Source organism: Micrasema longulum, unplaced genomic scaffold, assembly GCF_059751315.1.
Source record: "Micrasema longulum isolate JH-2025_06_02 unplaced genomic scaffold, ASM5975131v1 h1tg000483l, whole genome shotgun sequence".
Classification (NCBI taxonomy): Eukaryota; Metazoa; Arthropoda; class Insecta; order Trichoptera; family Brachycentridae; genus Micrasema; species Micrasema longulum.
The window spans coordinates 98,340-115,611 of NW_028277680.1; the positions used below are offsets into that span (position 1 = coordinate 98,340).

Genomic DNA, 17,272 nt, shown 5'->3' on the forward strand with positions numbered 1-17,272 from the left:
ATGTTTCTTGAGGTTCTGTATTGAAATGATTACTAGACCGTATTTGTACATAAACTTGCAACTTTAAACCAAAAGCTTTGGCTTCATGATTCATGAATTAAAGTCACAAATTTATGTTCATTTCTTTGAATCATTAATCTTTTCGTTATAAATGTTTTTATTTGATATAATATGCCTTCAATAGCTAATAGATTTAGAGAAAATTAACTTTTGACGAAATTTTCAGATTACATATTGAATTATATAATTTGGATCACATTTATATAAATATTATAAATTAAAGGGCACAGGATACAAAGGATGAATGTCAAAAAAGTTTGTTTTGGTATAGAACGCTTATAAGTTTTCAAACCTTTTAAAAATTAAAATTAACACATAAATATAAGCAAACTGCTTAATATTAAAAGCCTGTACTGTTTAATCTCATCTGCAATAGTTTTTGTTAACTTCGAACTATAATCGACCAATTCAAGTGTTATTTTTTGACATATATTACCAATATTTAGCTCCTAAAGGGGTATGTCAATCTTAACTTTTGAATATACTCGTATACTCTATATAAGATGGAAATCAAATGAATAAATAGTATAATATACGAATATTATTCATGAATAACTTATTAATTTTTGACCGTGTGAGCTGCTGTCAGAAGGCAATATTTCTTCAAAACGCGTAGAAATTGACATCCACCCTTTACATCACATACACTTCAATTGTAAAATAATAAATTTACCATAGTTAAGATTACAATAATATTTACAATGGAACATTTGATTATGTATATAGTATTCAGATATATTAATTATATTTGTAATTGTAATATTTTTTTAGGAATGCAATTACATTTCGATATTTTTTGCGATTTTATATCACAAAATTATTGCGTTAAAAAGATCTTTGAGAAAAACAAAGGGAAAATTAAAAATTATTTTACGATCGTCAAAAAATGTATGTAATATGAGTTTAGTTACATTTTAAATTTTCTGGAAAAAAAAAACAATTTTCTTTGGTTTTATTTACAATCAAGGCAAGTAACAACAAGGAAAATATTAATTACAAAGAAAACTAATCTATAATTGTACATTTTTGACTAATTATTTACATTCTTAAATTGTTAATTTTATGACTAATTTTATTTATTTACAATAATTTATGATATGTCGTCATCATAAAGTTATCACTTATTTGAATTACTTTTATATAATCGTTAAATTATTTATTATTGCCTAATTTTAAAGAGGAAAAAAATGTTTACATTAAAAAACGGAATCTACACCAAAACATCGATTAAAGATAAATTTATCCGAGCGTCTCAGTGTTTTGTTATTGTAAAACACACATTAAATAATATTACTGTGAATAAATACCGCTTTCGAGTGTAACTATGTATATGGCAAAAAATTGAAATAATAATTCTGTGATTTTGAGATCTTTTTTCCTTCTTCACAACACATTACAAATAAATACGCAAAAAAATTGCTTTCTTCAAAAAAAAATCTTCAACGCAATTATTACAATTAAATATTTAGGAAATCGTTATCATAAAATTTTCGTGCTGGTAAACTTTTTTTATTTAATTAAGGTCATCTTATTTATTTAAATGAATTGGTTGTGAGGTAAATAAATTTATTATTTTTACTAGAAAATTTTAATAATTTCAAAAACGCATTATCCAAAAGAAGATATATTTTTTTCGGTTCAAAAACATTTCGCAGTCCCTGGTCTGGAATCTAAGGCGTAAGACTGTTAATTTTTTACATAACAAAAGAGGATCAAGTGGGGGCAAAAGAGCAGCTGTTGGTGCACCAATGCAGTGCTCTATACACCACTAGGTACGGATAAGGGTATGACGATGATGAGGGATATTTCTGATAGTTCAAATGCTTAAAAAACTCATATTTAACATATGCGATACATATCCAATCTCTTGTTTTCACGCGTATTTCAAACCGAAATACGATTTATCACATGTGTTTCAAACCAAAACACGACTTTTCCAACTTGTTTCCGACCAATACACGATTTTCCCACGCGTTTCCAACCATGACATGTTTTTCTCCAGATGCTTCCAACCAAAAAATAATATTCCTCTCGTGTTCCAACCAAAACATGATTTTCACACGTGCTGAAAATTACGACCTGCTTCACCACACGCGCTAAATGTTTTAATCGTTTTTTGGCTCAAATCCATGGGATTTCCAAGTTATGGATTATGCTGGCCGTTTCCCTCTTGTCTCTGCATCTGCGGGCTCGGGGGGCCTTGGTGGCCGCCCAGCAAGGCCAGGTGTGGTGGGAGCAGGCCCGGGGGGCCCAAAGGCCGCCCGCTCAGGAGGGCTCCCATGGGGTGCGCGGGGTGGAAGTATTGCTGCAGAGCATGAGGGTAAAGAGCGTGGTGAGGGTGACGCGAGAACGAAGCCATCTTCAGCTTTTCGATCTCGGCTTCTTGGAGTCGTTTCGCCTTGGCGCGGCGATTTTGGAACCAGATCTTCACCTGGAATAAAAAAAAATAATTTATTGATATGTGTGTCGGCCTTGTGGTGTAATGGTCAGCGTGTTTGCCTGCCACTCAAGTGGTCTCGGGTTCGATTTCTGACATGGTTGAAATGATTTTGTTATTTAAAAGGGTGATTTCACATTTCGTAGTCCCTGGACTGGTACCTGAACCGTAAGACTGATCATCTTACCTTCATGTAACAAACATTATTAAAATATGCTGCGATTGGTGTACCAATGCAGTGTCCTATGCACCATTAGATGAGGAATAAAAATGATTGTGTATACTGTACAACAAAGATGAAGAACATTTACGTTTAAATTCAGGCAATGTATGTTAAAGTATTGCTAAAAAAAAACTGTTTTTTTTATTATAAAAGAATTAAATTTAATTATTATTCTGTTCAATTTTTCATTTGCCCTGAATCGAAATTAATGTAAAGAGTATAACAGTATATAAAAGGTTTCCAAGATAAAGGGAAGTTTAAATTATTATTTCAAAATACGAATGTCCTTTTCACAGCAAGTAATTAAAATTTTGAGGAAATTAATTGAGATTAAATTCCTTAATTTGTATGCGAAATGAATATTTAAAATAATGCATGTTATATCTAAAATAATTCATTTTAAGTTGAATAATAGATTAATGTAAACATTATCGTACAAAAGTTTTTATATTGCACGCTTTTCTCAGATTTAAAGTCTATTTTTATCCTATTATGATAAAATTATAACTTTTACTAATAATCTTTAAATAAAATGCAATGTTAATTCATTTTTACAGCATGGTATGGTCCGTATTTTTAATTAAAAGCCAGTCTACATGACCGATAACCTATTGTTAGACTTTCTTATTTTTTTCTACAATGCTTGGCTTTGCCTTGCATATTAGAGTGGGCCAATGATGTATGAAGTTTTTTATTTTTTTAGACACCAAAGTGAAAGGGGTCTAAAAAGTTGCGTTTTGAATTATAGTGAACGTAAAAATTATTTAAAAAAATATTTTGTACTTCTTTTGGCCCTCAACCGAGGTTTGAAGTTTATCAGTGTATGAACATTTTGTAATTTATCTATATTGATAAAATATTTTTTTTGTTAGTAAAGATATAACTTAATCTCATTACAAATTCTAACACGTTTTACAACTACCGAAATGCAAAAAAGTTTACACTCCGTGGAACTGATTCCGTTGAGCGCCTGGCTAATATTGACGAAAACAATGGCTCATTAAAACAATGCTACCCATTTATCACAAAACAAAGTGCAACTCACGCCCTTAGATGCTTATTGGTTAAGGTTAAATGCACATTATAAAATTTAATTGGACTGATTTTCTTACCTAAATACGAAATGACAGCCGGTTAAGCGCAAAAAATCGACTTTTTCGAAAATTTCAAGCTTTGATTGAGGGCAAAAAGTAGTATCGAATATTTTTTAAGAAATTTTTTGCATTCCAAGTAATTCAAAAGGCAACTTTTTAGACCCTTTTCATTTCAAAATTCGGAAAAAAATAGTATCGGCTCAACCTATATGCATATTCTGTACGGATATAAACATTTGTGCACATGTTTTACTGTACATTTGCCTGAGATATCCCATTCAGCCTTCTTCGTGAAGTGAAAGAGCTGAAAGCATTACTGAACACCAGTATACTAATTAATAAATTAATAAATTGTTACCTGCGTCTCTGTGAGTCTTAATGAACTGGAGAATTCTGCTCTCTCGGCTATACTCAGATACTGCTTGTCTCTGAACTTCTTCTCCAGAGCCAGGAGTTGTTGGGTAGTGAATGGGGTTCTGGGCTTCCTATTAGGCTTGTGTTTTCTCAGGTTGCACTTTAGCTTCGGGGGCTCTCCATTTGCATCTGTAAAGAAACGAGCGACTACTTGAGATTGAATTGCCGAACGAAAAACTTGACCAAATTCTGACACAAACATATTATTTTTTTACGAAATTATATTTGAGGAACAAACGTTGTGGTTATTCATCAAAATAAATTAAATATAAAACAAGTTTGTTTTTAACTAGTTGTGTTATATTTTTCTACCAACTGGTTTCAAAACTAAACAAGCTTTTTTTCAAAGTACACTTCTCCTATGAATTTTATACTATTTTATTTAAACAGTGATTAATAAATATTAAATCTAAATATATGGGATAATACATAATCTAAATCAATCAAGTCTTTTTGTCATCTTATTTTTGTAAAGATGGTAGGTGTGGAGTGATATGGATACAACATTTAATTAGACAAATATGCCTTGACAAATAATTTTTCGTAACTTTGAAACCGGTCATATTTATTTTTTCCAATTATAATTTTACTATTCATTGACACATAAAAAAACAGTATAAATTACACCCAGTGGTGCATAGGCTACTAAATTAGAACACCAGATCAGCGTGTCTCAAGCATTAAGGTAATATGATCAATCTAACGCTTCAGATGTCAGTCCATTGATAGTGAAAAGACTCCCTGCTCATAACTGAAAACAGTTTTTAAGACCGTGAGTCTTTCAATTTCATTAATATATTAAGTTAGTTATTCAGTGGTAATTAAGTACTTTTGGGTGGTCTTTCAATATTAAAATAAGACTACTCATGATAATAAACACAAAAAAATCTCCACCTTAGAGCAGGCTAAGCAATTTTAGATGAAGTTAGTCTTCAAACATAATCTAACCTAACCAGAGAACACTTCGCGTTCATGTTAGAATACTGCTATGTTATATGGATTACCTGGTAATAAATATGCATGTATACGCAATAAATTTATAAATAAATAAAAAAAGTAAAATTAAAATATCCTAAACCGTTTTTATTATTATATCGTCTTTGTTAAATCAGCTGTCAATTACGTAAAAATAATTATAAATCCTACCTTAACCGCCGCAAATTTATAAATATAATAAAATTGAAATAATTTTTCACAAGTAAAAACGATAGTTATCTTATTTATATAAATAATGCATTCATTATTATGCGATCGATAGTTCAATAATACAAAAATAAAATTTAATTAGGTTAATTAAATATCTTATTAAGAAAAAGATTTTATTATATTTTCGCTCCATTGAATAAAGACTTTTATCTTGATCTGAATTTCCATGAGAAATAATTATAATATATATATTTTTTATTACAAGAATAATTAAAACCCAACATACCTTTATAAGTACAAAAAAAATGTTCAATATATTTGATAAAGATCCGAAGTATTTTATAAACCATTAAAAATCTATCTTTATTTTTTTTTCTAATGGCAGAGTGATTTAAATCTCACGATTTTTATCACAATAATCAGAATAATTAATAATTTTATGATCTCTTTGTCTATGATTAAAATTAAAAATGAGCTTTGTTGAAAAATCGACCTAAGTCGAGGTTCAAAATTTCTCATACACATTTGATGAAATACTTTTTAATGTGTGGATTTTATTGTTTTTCATTATTCATTAACCTAAATTCTTTTTCTTGTAAAATAAAAATAAATAAATTTCACTCTTAAAACACCGTGCTAAAAAAGTCTTCTGAAAACTGTGCTGTTACGTCTATCTTTATTGTTTTTCATCTCTCTCAATTTATCATAAAATAACATTGGGAAAAATTAAGACAAAAAGGTTGTTATAATGTTAAAATAAGTATAAGAGTTAATATATTGTAAATATTAGACTGTGAATAATCATAGTACTAAAATAAATTAAATAATAGGAGTAATATTTGATATCGTTAAATTTAAAAAAAAAAAACATGAGATTAGATTTATTTATTTATGACAAAATACAAGGTTTTTAAACTTTTCATATTACATTACATTACATATTTTATTTGTGCGAAATATTCCCATTCGCTTTTGAATTTGAATTTTGAACATTGAATTAAACAGATTTCCGTTAATTCAGTTTTATTAAAATATGAATAAATAATGTAATCATAATAAGTCTCACGCATTAGTCGACATTTATTAAAAAAGCTTTTAAGTTCGTTCCGCGGTTTTTATAAATAGACAGCCATTTTGTCCGGTAAAAAATGTGTCCATGTTATAAATCCTAAATATTTTCTTTTTTTTCAACACGTCTTGGGACATCTAACGAGTTAATAAATATGTGTAGAAAATACTTAAATACACATTCTAATGTGTCTAAATCTAAATGGTATGGATGTTCCCATACGTCGGATGCAAATAGATCATTTGAATGGGACTTGAATTATTTCTGGAGCTTCGCCAAAGACACTCGCAGTAAGAATGGCTAAGACTAAAGACCAATTGACACAAATAAGTATTAAAAACTTTATTTTGTTTTATTTAGAATATCCAGATTCAAAAGAAAACTAACACACCTTTTTAACTCACGCTACAACGATCAAATTTAGCTGAAAAATATTATATTAATTGAGTTTGCTCTTCATATAACAATAATTTTATAATGATACCTATACATTTTTGGTAATACTAAATAAACAAATTAGAATTCTGATAGAATATTCGACGATCAAATGTTTTGTGTGCAAATTTTATTTTTTTTCAATTGAAAAAAATATTTTATATTTACATCATATTTCTACTTTTTCCATTCTCTCTTCCTTTCCTTTTTTCTCACCCCATTTTTTTATTGCATTTCTATTAACTCCTGGTAAAGTACATGTTCATCATCGTCATTCCTTTCTCTTTCTCCTAATCCTTTTTCCTTCTTCTTTCCTTCCCACCACCTCTCCTCTGCTCTCTTCATAGTAAATATGTATATTATTTGAACAAAATTATGTTTCTTTATAAAAAAATGTTTTTAAATTATAAATTTAAGATGTTTCTATTCACTCATTTCAAACATATTATACTCACCCTGTCCATAAAACCTACCCTCACACCCATATACACTCACACACATATTCACATACCTACCAAAATCACACTCCACTCACTTACCCACGCATCCTCATACACGAAAACTCGCACACATGCACTTCTACATGTATTAATATCTAACTGAACTTGATTTTAGATTAGATAATTGTATTTATGTGTAAAACTGATTTGACTTTATTTTTTTAATGTTGTCTGTATTTTGTTGTATTGGTGTTATTTTTCTGAATAAACAAAATTAAATTAAAGTGTAAGTTTTTATAAAGTTTACATTTGAAGCACTTACTTTGTGGTTATTCATTATAATAAAATAAATAAAACATCTTTGTTTTTAACAACTAATTTTTTATTTTATTTTTTCCTCTGACTGGTTTCAAAGCAAACAAGCTTCTTCGTCAAGGTTTACGTAACTAATGAATTGATTCCTTTTTTTTATCATATCATATGTAATATTAAAATTAGACATCTTAGAAATTAAAAAAGCGACTAATAATAATATTAAAATAAGACAACTTAGAAATCTTAGAAATTGATAAAGCAATTCATAATAAGAAAACAATAGTAAATAACCAAATAAACAATATTTTTTTTAGTCTTCTCCTGTCTAACTTCGAAAATAGTGATATCAAATTACTACCCGTGTAAGGAAAAAACGGCTTGATTTATTGGGTCCACGTATAGTATTTAGTGAACATTAAAATAATTTTTAAAAATTAGTAGTTAAAATCAAAGTTGTTTTATTTATTTTATTTTATGTAATTTTTTAGTTAATTTCTTTCTTAATTTTTTGTTTATAATTACAAAATTCTCTATAATTACCTAGAATATGTTCATGTGGTAGTAATTTTCTCAAGTGAATGGTTTCGGTAGGCTGGAAGAAATTGCCTTAAGGCAATATGCCTGCCCTTGTATCAATATAATTTGTATATGTATATAAAGTGTTTAAAAAAAATACCATAAATACTACCGGCAAAAAAATACAATGTATCAATTAAAATTCAGAAGGATCCATTTAACTATCAATATAACATCATATAGTTTTACAAATTTATTTATCGACTAAGTAGCACTTTTACCTAAGCAGGAATCTTCTAAATTAGTTAAGACCTAAAACTTAACAGCTTCTAATCTGTTAAGTTTTAATTAGGTAACATGCATGTCTTTCATTCTCTGCATTTCATTAAATGTATTTGTGCTGTTAACGATTTAAAATATAATTATTTATAATAATTTTACTCGTGTAAATGAATTAAAAGTCAACGTAACAATTTGAAGATAACTTGTTGCGGGTTACATTTGACGGTCCTTTTTTACAATTTATTTTTATAGACATATGGTTTATTCTGAAAGGAATTCTTTTGTTCAAGTAAGTTATTTGAATTCGGAATATTTATTTAAATTGCGCCAACGGAACGACATTAATTCGAAGGAAGTTCTAGAGAAACGATTTGGTATCCTTTTACCATTAACCTCTGAAGGTGTTAACTTCCTTTGGAAATTTGTTTTACTACCGAATCGGAAATGCACGAGGAAACGCAACGCTGGATGCCAATGGGTTAAATAAAAACAATTACAATAAAAACGCAATGACCTGCCCTTAATTTAAGCCCCGAATATTAAAATGCTATGCTGATTGATTTACAAAGCGTCATATTAAAATACAAATTATGCAAGTTGGATGCCGCACGTAACCTTGTAAATCAAAGAAAATGCGTTTAAAAAAATTATCACACATGTCTTGAAGCTAAAAATTACATAGTTCTTTGCATTTTAAAATTATTGATATACCTTACTAAAAACAGATTCATAAAATATAAATATATGTAAACAAAATATTTATTTATTTATTCACACTCTTTATCAAAATACAATTCCATGTTCACTTTGCCCAGCTAACAAGGGTGCATATCTCGTTCCAAGCCAGGCAAATACATTTTAATATATTATAATAGTTAACAAATTAATATAGAGCACAGACAAACAAAATATAAACTTATTCGTATACACATTTTGATACATATAACTACAGACATACACATATATACACACATATATATACATACACATACACACACATGTACATACACACACACGTACATACACCCATGCGCATACACATACATACATACATTCATAAAAACATAGACAATTTATTTATGCGAAACTTCATGGTTGTCATCTGTAAATATATATTTTTTTAATTACTCCTTATTTTTTATATTTTATTTTCGACATCCAGTAAATACATAAAACCTTTTATAATGAACTTATACCCATCCACAAATCCTCTTTTTTTTCTTACTCATTTAGTGTCAATGCGGCTCGACTGTGGAATCATCTCCCATCCACTATCAAAGATGTTACCACAGTATCTCAGTATCTACGACTGAACTGTACAAAAAAACACACCAGTTTGACTTAAACTACTTGACTAAAATTGAGACCTTAAAAATTGTGCACAAAATAACACTGGGAAACATACAAGACGACGACATAATATTAGTCAAAAATGCTGACATACACAAATATAACACCGAACAACAACAACACTTTCATATTAAAAAGGGAAGACAAACACAGGACAGTCAAAAATACTACATAATGGACTTAAACACTACAACGACCTACCTTACTAATTGAAAACTTTTACTGGAGACAAATTTAAAATCCATCTGAAAAAGCACTTGATGACTGAACTAACTAGACTAGACGAGACATAAAATGACTAGACAATATTAAATTTCTAATGTAACCCTAACGGGTTTTTAAAAATTGTAAATAAATCAAATAAAAAAAATCACGTCTAAAGAAACATCTTTCTCTTCTTTAATCTCTTCTTCTTTCCTTTTTCCCGTTGATTAATAATATTGATTTGATAATTTATATACAAATCCAGTTATTTCAATTTTTATGTATCTTCTTCTTTTTTATTTTTATTTTCTATAGATTATGTTTTGTGACTTGAATTTTAAAAAAATAACTTTTATTTTATTGGTAGGGTGGAAGAAATTGCCATTTGGCAAGAAGCCCGCCATTGTACATTACTAACATTATTTACAAAAAGCCAACTATATTCAAAAAATATTTACATTAAAAATATAATAATATGTATTTGAATGCCTAGTACAAATTAGGCACATCTGTTTAATTTGCACCACAAACGTTTTAATCAAGTAATCCCTTTCTGTACTTAATGGAGATTTCTTTTTTATTAAGATAATCAGTCTTACGCTGTAGGCCTCAGTCCAGGGGTGATATTCTGAACCTTCTCTACACCATAGAAAGTGGTTACCATATGGATAATTATTTTTTCATGCAACCACACTTTGTTTCATAATATAGGAAAACAAATGACTTAAAATCAAATGATTTATTAAACTGTTTAAAATTCTTTAAAAAACTAAAACGGTTTGGTCAATTCAACCTCATTTAGTATTTTGGTATGCGTCGCAATAATGTTCGAAATAAAAAAACAAAGAGTTGGTTTCACTTCATTGTTTTTATTTGATGTTTAATCCTCAGTGTGGCCATATATAAAGCAAAGTGTAGACACATGCATAAAGAAAGATTCCCCAAATTAATCACTCTCTACCTCCCTTTGAAGAGATTTAAAATACCACCCCGAGGACTTTAAAATATTCTAGCGTAAAAATACCCTGTTCTATAAATACTTATTTCATGCCGACCATGTTTAGAATCGATTTCGAGACCTCTTGCATGGTAGGCAAACCCGTTCATCATTAGACCACGAGGTAAACATTTTATTAACATTTATCGAAAAGTTTGACTACAAAGTAAACGGCTTAAATATAAATAGAATTATTAAAGTCACATTTCATTTTGATGTTTATACCATTTTACAGCCATTAGCAAATGCTGGATTTCTTACTTTCACAATGAAATTGATTGTAGTTTCGTTAGTTTTGTTTAAAAAAAAAACAGCACTATGTTTATTCTAAAACAGTTGAAACTCAAATGGACGAGTGATTGTTAACGATCAATTTAAATACCGAATTCAAATAATTTTGTATTGATGCGCTTTTGTTTTCGTTTTTCGTTACTGCGCACGCGCATACCAAGATCAAAGGCGATTGGTCCATTATACTGCCCACATACTTAACTTTCCTTTCTTTGCGAACCGTTACGGACTTGACCAAACGCTTACGAGGCCGGATTAGAAGTTTCGGTTTTAATATTTTACTATTGTATTAAACATTGATCTTTATAATTATCGCAACACCCCGATTCACACCCGATGGTGCATATGGCACTGCTTTGGTAAATAAAAAAAACCGTTACTCAATCAAAGTGACCCTGTCCAGGTCAAAGGCATTAATCCACTATTCTGAAAAATCGATTATATTATTTCAAATATATTTTAAACGAATTGCGTAGGTTTTATTATAAAAAAAAACTAAAATTATAAAAGCGCTTTTTCCAGAATTAGGAAATACTACAAATACCAATAAAAACACATGAAACGGATTAAGAAAAATCGATTGTATTTTTAAAATCAATACGAATATTGTGGAGAAATATTTTCATGCATAACTTTTAAAAAGAAACTATAAAAAAATATTTCCCTCTGAAAACGCTACATGTTTGGCCTCTATAATTGTGGTGTAAAGATTCGTGACGATGTTCTATTTAAATTTAAACAATCACAAACAAAGTTCAAAACTTACCCGAATTGTGACGTACTAAGGGCGTGGCCAATGCAATAGACAGTATTCAATGGAATTCAACATTAATTTTATTTGACTAATAATTAGTAAATTGGTTATTTGTTTCATCCACAGTATTTCAAAGACCCTTATTTATTTTAAATTACATATAAAAAGGTGACGTTTCCCTATTTGACCTGAAAATAGGCAATAGGTTATAGAAAGGTAAGGTTTTCAGACTTACTCTTCAAATACAAATCAAAGGACATTGAAATAATGCATCCTTGCCAGGAATGGAACCTGGGACCACAAGCATGGTAGGCAAACGCGCCAACCAACTTGGCTACAATGTGGACTTTCTCCTCTCGATTCCCTTTTTCAGGATTTTCAACTAAGAGCCGCCATTATATCGAAAACACTCGTCCAGGTTTCTGGTTCTTTGTCGTACAGATAAGTGTGTTCTTTATCCGCTCGGACACAGGAAAAATAAATAAAACTTGAAAATAAGATTTCTAAATCGAAATTTAATATATTTTTAAGTGGAAATCAATTAAATTTCGAATAATTTTAAAATTTAACGGCATAACTGAATTGGTTTAGTGCGGCCCTTTACAGTGGATATAATCGATTATAGGCACAGTCAAAGCATATTTTAATTAGCGAAACAGCGTTTGGACTGTGAGACTAAATGCTTCCCGACTTGAGCGTGAATACCGTTTTCAATTGGGTGTTTGAATTATTGGAACACCGCCACCGTCAAAAATTGAAAGCTTCCAAATTTTAAATGGCTTTACTACTAAAACTAATTAAAATTAAATTAAAACGGAATTTAAATGTTTGTTTTTTTATTATTTATTTATTTTACAGAAACAAACAGACAACAATGATATAATAACATTAAAAAATACGGTTTAAAGACAGACCAGCGAAGTTTCTTAATAAAAATTGTACATATTAAATTGCGGTACAACAAAAGGGTGTGTTTGTGTGTATTTGTATTATATTATTATATTATTATTATTGTGTGTACTATTTATCCAAATATTGTGAAATATTGAGGTCAAATTTGGTTATTTCTTTCCTTTTTTTATTAACAAATACTTATGGCCAAACTTTATTGTTCAAAGTTTAACTCTTGTGTGGCTGTTGTGTAACACGAGTCTACATAGGATACAAGACTCAATGTATCTGTTTTATTTATTTGAATGATGAAGTTTTATTTTTTGTAATCTTCAAATAGACATTTTCAGATCGGATTTGGAAATTAAAATTTGTTAAAATATGCTGGATTAAAAAAAAAAATTATTTATCTTTACTTAGCGATGAATAATTATTACACGAGAGGAGACCCTTAAGCCCACCATCCACCCGCAGCTGTTATAGAGTCCTGAGGGACTCTCTGTCAGCTGCGCATAGAGAAAAGTTATTATAAATATTCCTAAGGAATACAAACTCTATGCAGATTAAGGAGGGGGGAGGAGGACGTATGGACAGAGGCCAACACGTCGTCCCCACCTCTCAGGATTCCCTCAATGCCTCATCACTTTTTTATTCAAAAAAATTTGTTAACAAACAATTTACATAAATAAACGTATCCAAATATACAAAAACAGATTGAAACATTGAGGGGAGACCCTTAATTATTATACGAATGTAAGTGATGCTAATACCACAAAAATCTGTTTTACTGTTTAAAAAAACAAGAGAATAGAACATATAACAAGGAAAACCGAGACGCTGTTCTGTGGCCGATGTTTGTGTGAAAGGAACAAAAAGAAAATGAGAAATTAGTTCGATCAGTTGGTTATCGGCCATCAGCGGGAGTGTACTCTAGTTATATGAACTATGTATTTACGATTTTTAATTTATTTTGCTATAACGGGCCATATATTAAAAAAGACAGGTGTCGCGGCACATTTGCTTAGACGGCTGACGGCTGACTGACCGTGGCGTCGCGGGTTCGATTCCCGACAGCTGCAAGAAAGAAATCCAAAAAAGATTTTGCTCTCAATTGGTCTAGGTGTTGTGTTGTATTTTTGCGGTTAGTGGCTTTGCGGGTTATTCTTTTTTATTGAAATAAAAAAATATACCAATTTTTTACAAATTATGGAAAATGAATTGTTTTCAATTAATTATGTCGTAATGTTTTTTTTTGTTTTTTTTGTCAAAAGTCTAAACTTCAGAAAATCTTTTTTTTTATTGAGGTAACACGATGTAACATCACCCACGTGTAAGGGAGTTTTATAGCACAGCCTTTTAAAAGATAAATTCAATAAGTTTTTTTCCTATTTTGATCATTATAATGAATATTATCAGTTCACTTTTTAAAAATATAACATCTTATTAAATATACAAATATATAATTCCTGAGTACGTGTGATGTCACTGAACTCCTCCTAAACAGTTTAACGGATTTACGTGTGGTTTTCAGAGAAATATAGATCTTTGAGCTGTGCGTAAAAAATAAATAAGGGGCATAAATGTTTTATTCATCGATCTACCAGGGTTGCATTCGAGGAGAATGCATTTAAAAAAAATAGAGATGTTTTTTGCGTGTAAAAAAGTTTGTTTTTGAATGTTTACAAACAGCATTTGTTTTTTGGGGATCTCAATCAGATTGTTTCCTATAGTTCCTTATAATTACTACCCATTTATATATTTTTACTGGATTTTTGGTAATGCTCAAATAATATTAAATTCAAAACATTTTTAAAAATTGTACCGTACATAAGTACACCCCTCTGTTGGTGAGAAGACCGTAGTTTGAAGTTTGCAAAAATAAAGCCATATTTAAAAAAAGAAAAAATGTTTTGAAATTCAACAGTAAAAAAGTACCAAGGTAACTACTTAAATTTAATATTTGAAAATGGAAAATTTTTAGTTTTGGAATTTAATCACAAACAAGTACCTAGGTACCTACTTTTCAATGAAAAGTCTTTTTCCAAGGTAAAAGCAGGCAAGCCAGCGTTTGGGCAGGACAACGTCTGTCGGGTCCGGTAGTATTTTATTTAATTAAAAATATTATAAGGACGTAAACAGCAATGATGTACATGAATAATTTTTTTACTTACAAACAGGAGTTGGGTTGCGTGATCAAATGCCAATCTGTACAAAATTGTATCCAACTGAAAAATTCGATGACCACTGTTCACGAAAGTGGCTTTGTAATATTATTTTTATTCTAATGCCAGCGACATGCGAGCTTTCGTGTCACAGTTCAACTAATTTTGTATTAATTTCAAAACTGTTCGTATTTTTGATAAAATGGTGGCGTGCTCGGAAATAACGACTGACAAATAATCATAAAAAATATTAAATGAAATGACTCGGAATAAAATATTTATTTAAACGTAAATCCGCGCGGTGGCGCTAGTAGTTCGCGAACCATTAATATAAATAACAATAATAATAATAATCATGGTTTATTTACAAAAAATAACAGCTACTTTATTTACTGCATGCATACATACTTAGGTAATATATTTCTCTGGATTATGTGTAGTCTATATTAGATTTTGATTTCCATTAATTATTGTTAAAAAAAAAACTTTTCGTAATCCGACACAAGCGTAATTTCGAAAGTGGTTAAATCTGCGATATTTAATTTTTCCAGGACAGACTCCTGAAGCGTTGGATAAATCACCTCAAATTCACGTAACAGATGAACGAACTACTAAAAATAACTCCATAGGGAGAAATAAATAGAAATTTACTCTTAAATAACTCTTTACGGGGGAAATATAACCTATCTGCAAACATTTGGACATACTTAAAATATTATTGAAGTGACTAACCGGTAAAAGAAGAAGTATGAAAATAGGGAAATTGTTTTCAGGCGTTGCCTTGTAGGCGAATCGGTTCAGCTGAATAAATCTCACTCATGTGATAAAGGTTTCAGCCTTGTTACTTCACAAAACTCAACATTAAGGGTAGATTCTTAAGCCCACCATCTACCCGCAGCTGTTATAGAGTTCTGGAGGACTGTCTGTCAGCTGCACATAGAGGAAAGTTATTATAAATATTCCTAAGGAATACAAACTCCGTTCAGATTAAGGAGGGGGGAGGAGTATGTATGGACAGAGGCCAACACGTCGTCCCTACCTCTCAGGATCCAAAAATACAAAAACAATTTCTTGAAACTATAGTAACACAACAAACACAACTTATACAATAAACATAAGTCAAAACACGGGTATTTACAATGAGAGAACGGCCTTGAATAAAAAAGGACTCCCTGGGTGGTGAGAGGCAGAAGATCCGAATCCCACCCCCGTAAGGGGAGGAAAAAATAAGCACAAAAGTCAACAAATGGAAGAGTTAAGGAAATGTGCATGTTGAAACATAGACAAAATGGTAAATGTTACACAGTGCGTAAAATGGCCACTTTAACCAGCCAATGCTAGGTCATAAACCTTGCTAATGCCTAGACGTCCATATTTACTTTTAAAAAATGTTTTCCCTCTCTGTTGCAACAAATTAAGAAACACACTGCATTTGGTTTACAAACACAGTGCCCTATGGCTGCGGAACGGGAAATGATTATGTTTAGTTGATTCAATTCAGTAGACAAACATTTTATTAAAATTAGTTAATACTTCAAAGTATATTATTTTTCTTTATAGAATAAAAGAAGTTGGGGAGGTATTGGAGTGGAGTTGCGATTTATATCCATTTACAGTTTGCTTGTTTTTTATGCTGATTTCTTTTGACATCTTGTTGCCCGTCTAAATTAATGTGGACTCGCAGACGGAATGAATTACTGATACAACTTAAAATCACTATGAAAAAACGATTATGCTTTAGAGTGTTTATTTTTTTATACAAACGTAATAATTTGCATGTTTTATTAAACTTAATGATATTTTTTATTTAAATCTTTAAATGAACAATAAAATTAATATGCCAAAAGCAAAATCTAATTGAGTGCTCACCAAAATACTGATATTTCTTATATATTTAATTAATTTAATACGGATATTCTTACATGAAAAAAAATATTGTCGCGTCGCTTAGCGGATATTAGTGCTGGAAGTTAAGCTCATTTTATTAATATTTATATATGACATAAAATGAATCCAGAAAATAAAAATATTAAAAACTTGAATAATGAATATGCATTTGAAACAATAAATAGAATGTGCATCAATAAAATTTGTGTGATGTAAATAAAGAAAGGAAAGGTTTTTTTTAATATTCCTAATTAAATAAAGACATACGAATGATAAAAAATATTTTTAATAAACAAAAAAAATAT

At 29.8% G+C, this 17,272-nt stretch overlaps 1 protein-coding gene across 1 annotated transcript in view; it reads right to left on the reverse strand.

Moving 5' to 3' along the window:
* Positions 1–1,431: 1,431 nt before the first annotated feature.
* Positions 1,432–17,272, reverse strand: part of Dr (muscle segmentation homeobox protein Drop) — a 40,559-nt gene continuing 24,718 nt past the window's right edge. The window contains exons 2-3 of the mRNA XM_088227021.1: positions 4,173–4,357; positions 1,432–2,491 (exon numbers count right to left, since the gene is read on the reverse strand). Of these exons, the coding sequence (XP_088083147.1) occupies positions 2,204–2,491; positions 4,173–4,357 (473 nt within the window). The 3' untranslated portion in view covers positions 1,432–2,203. The remainder of the gene's footprint in view (positions 2,492–4,172; positions 4,358–17,272) is intronic.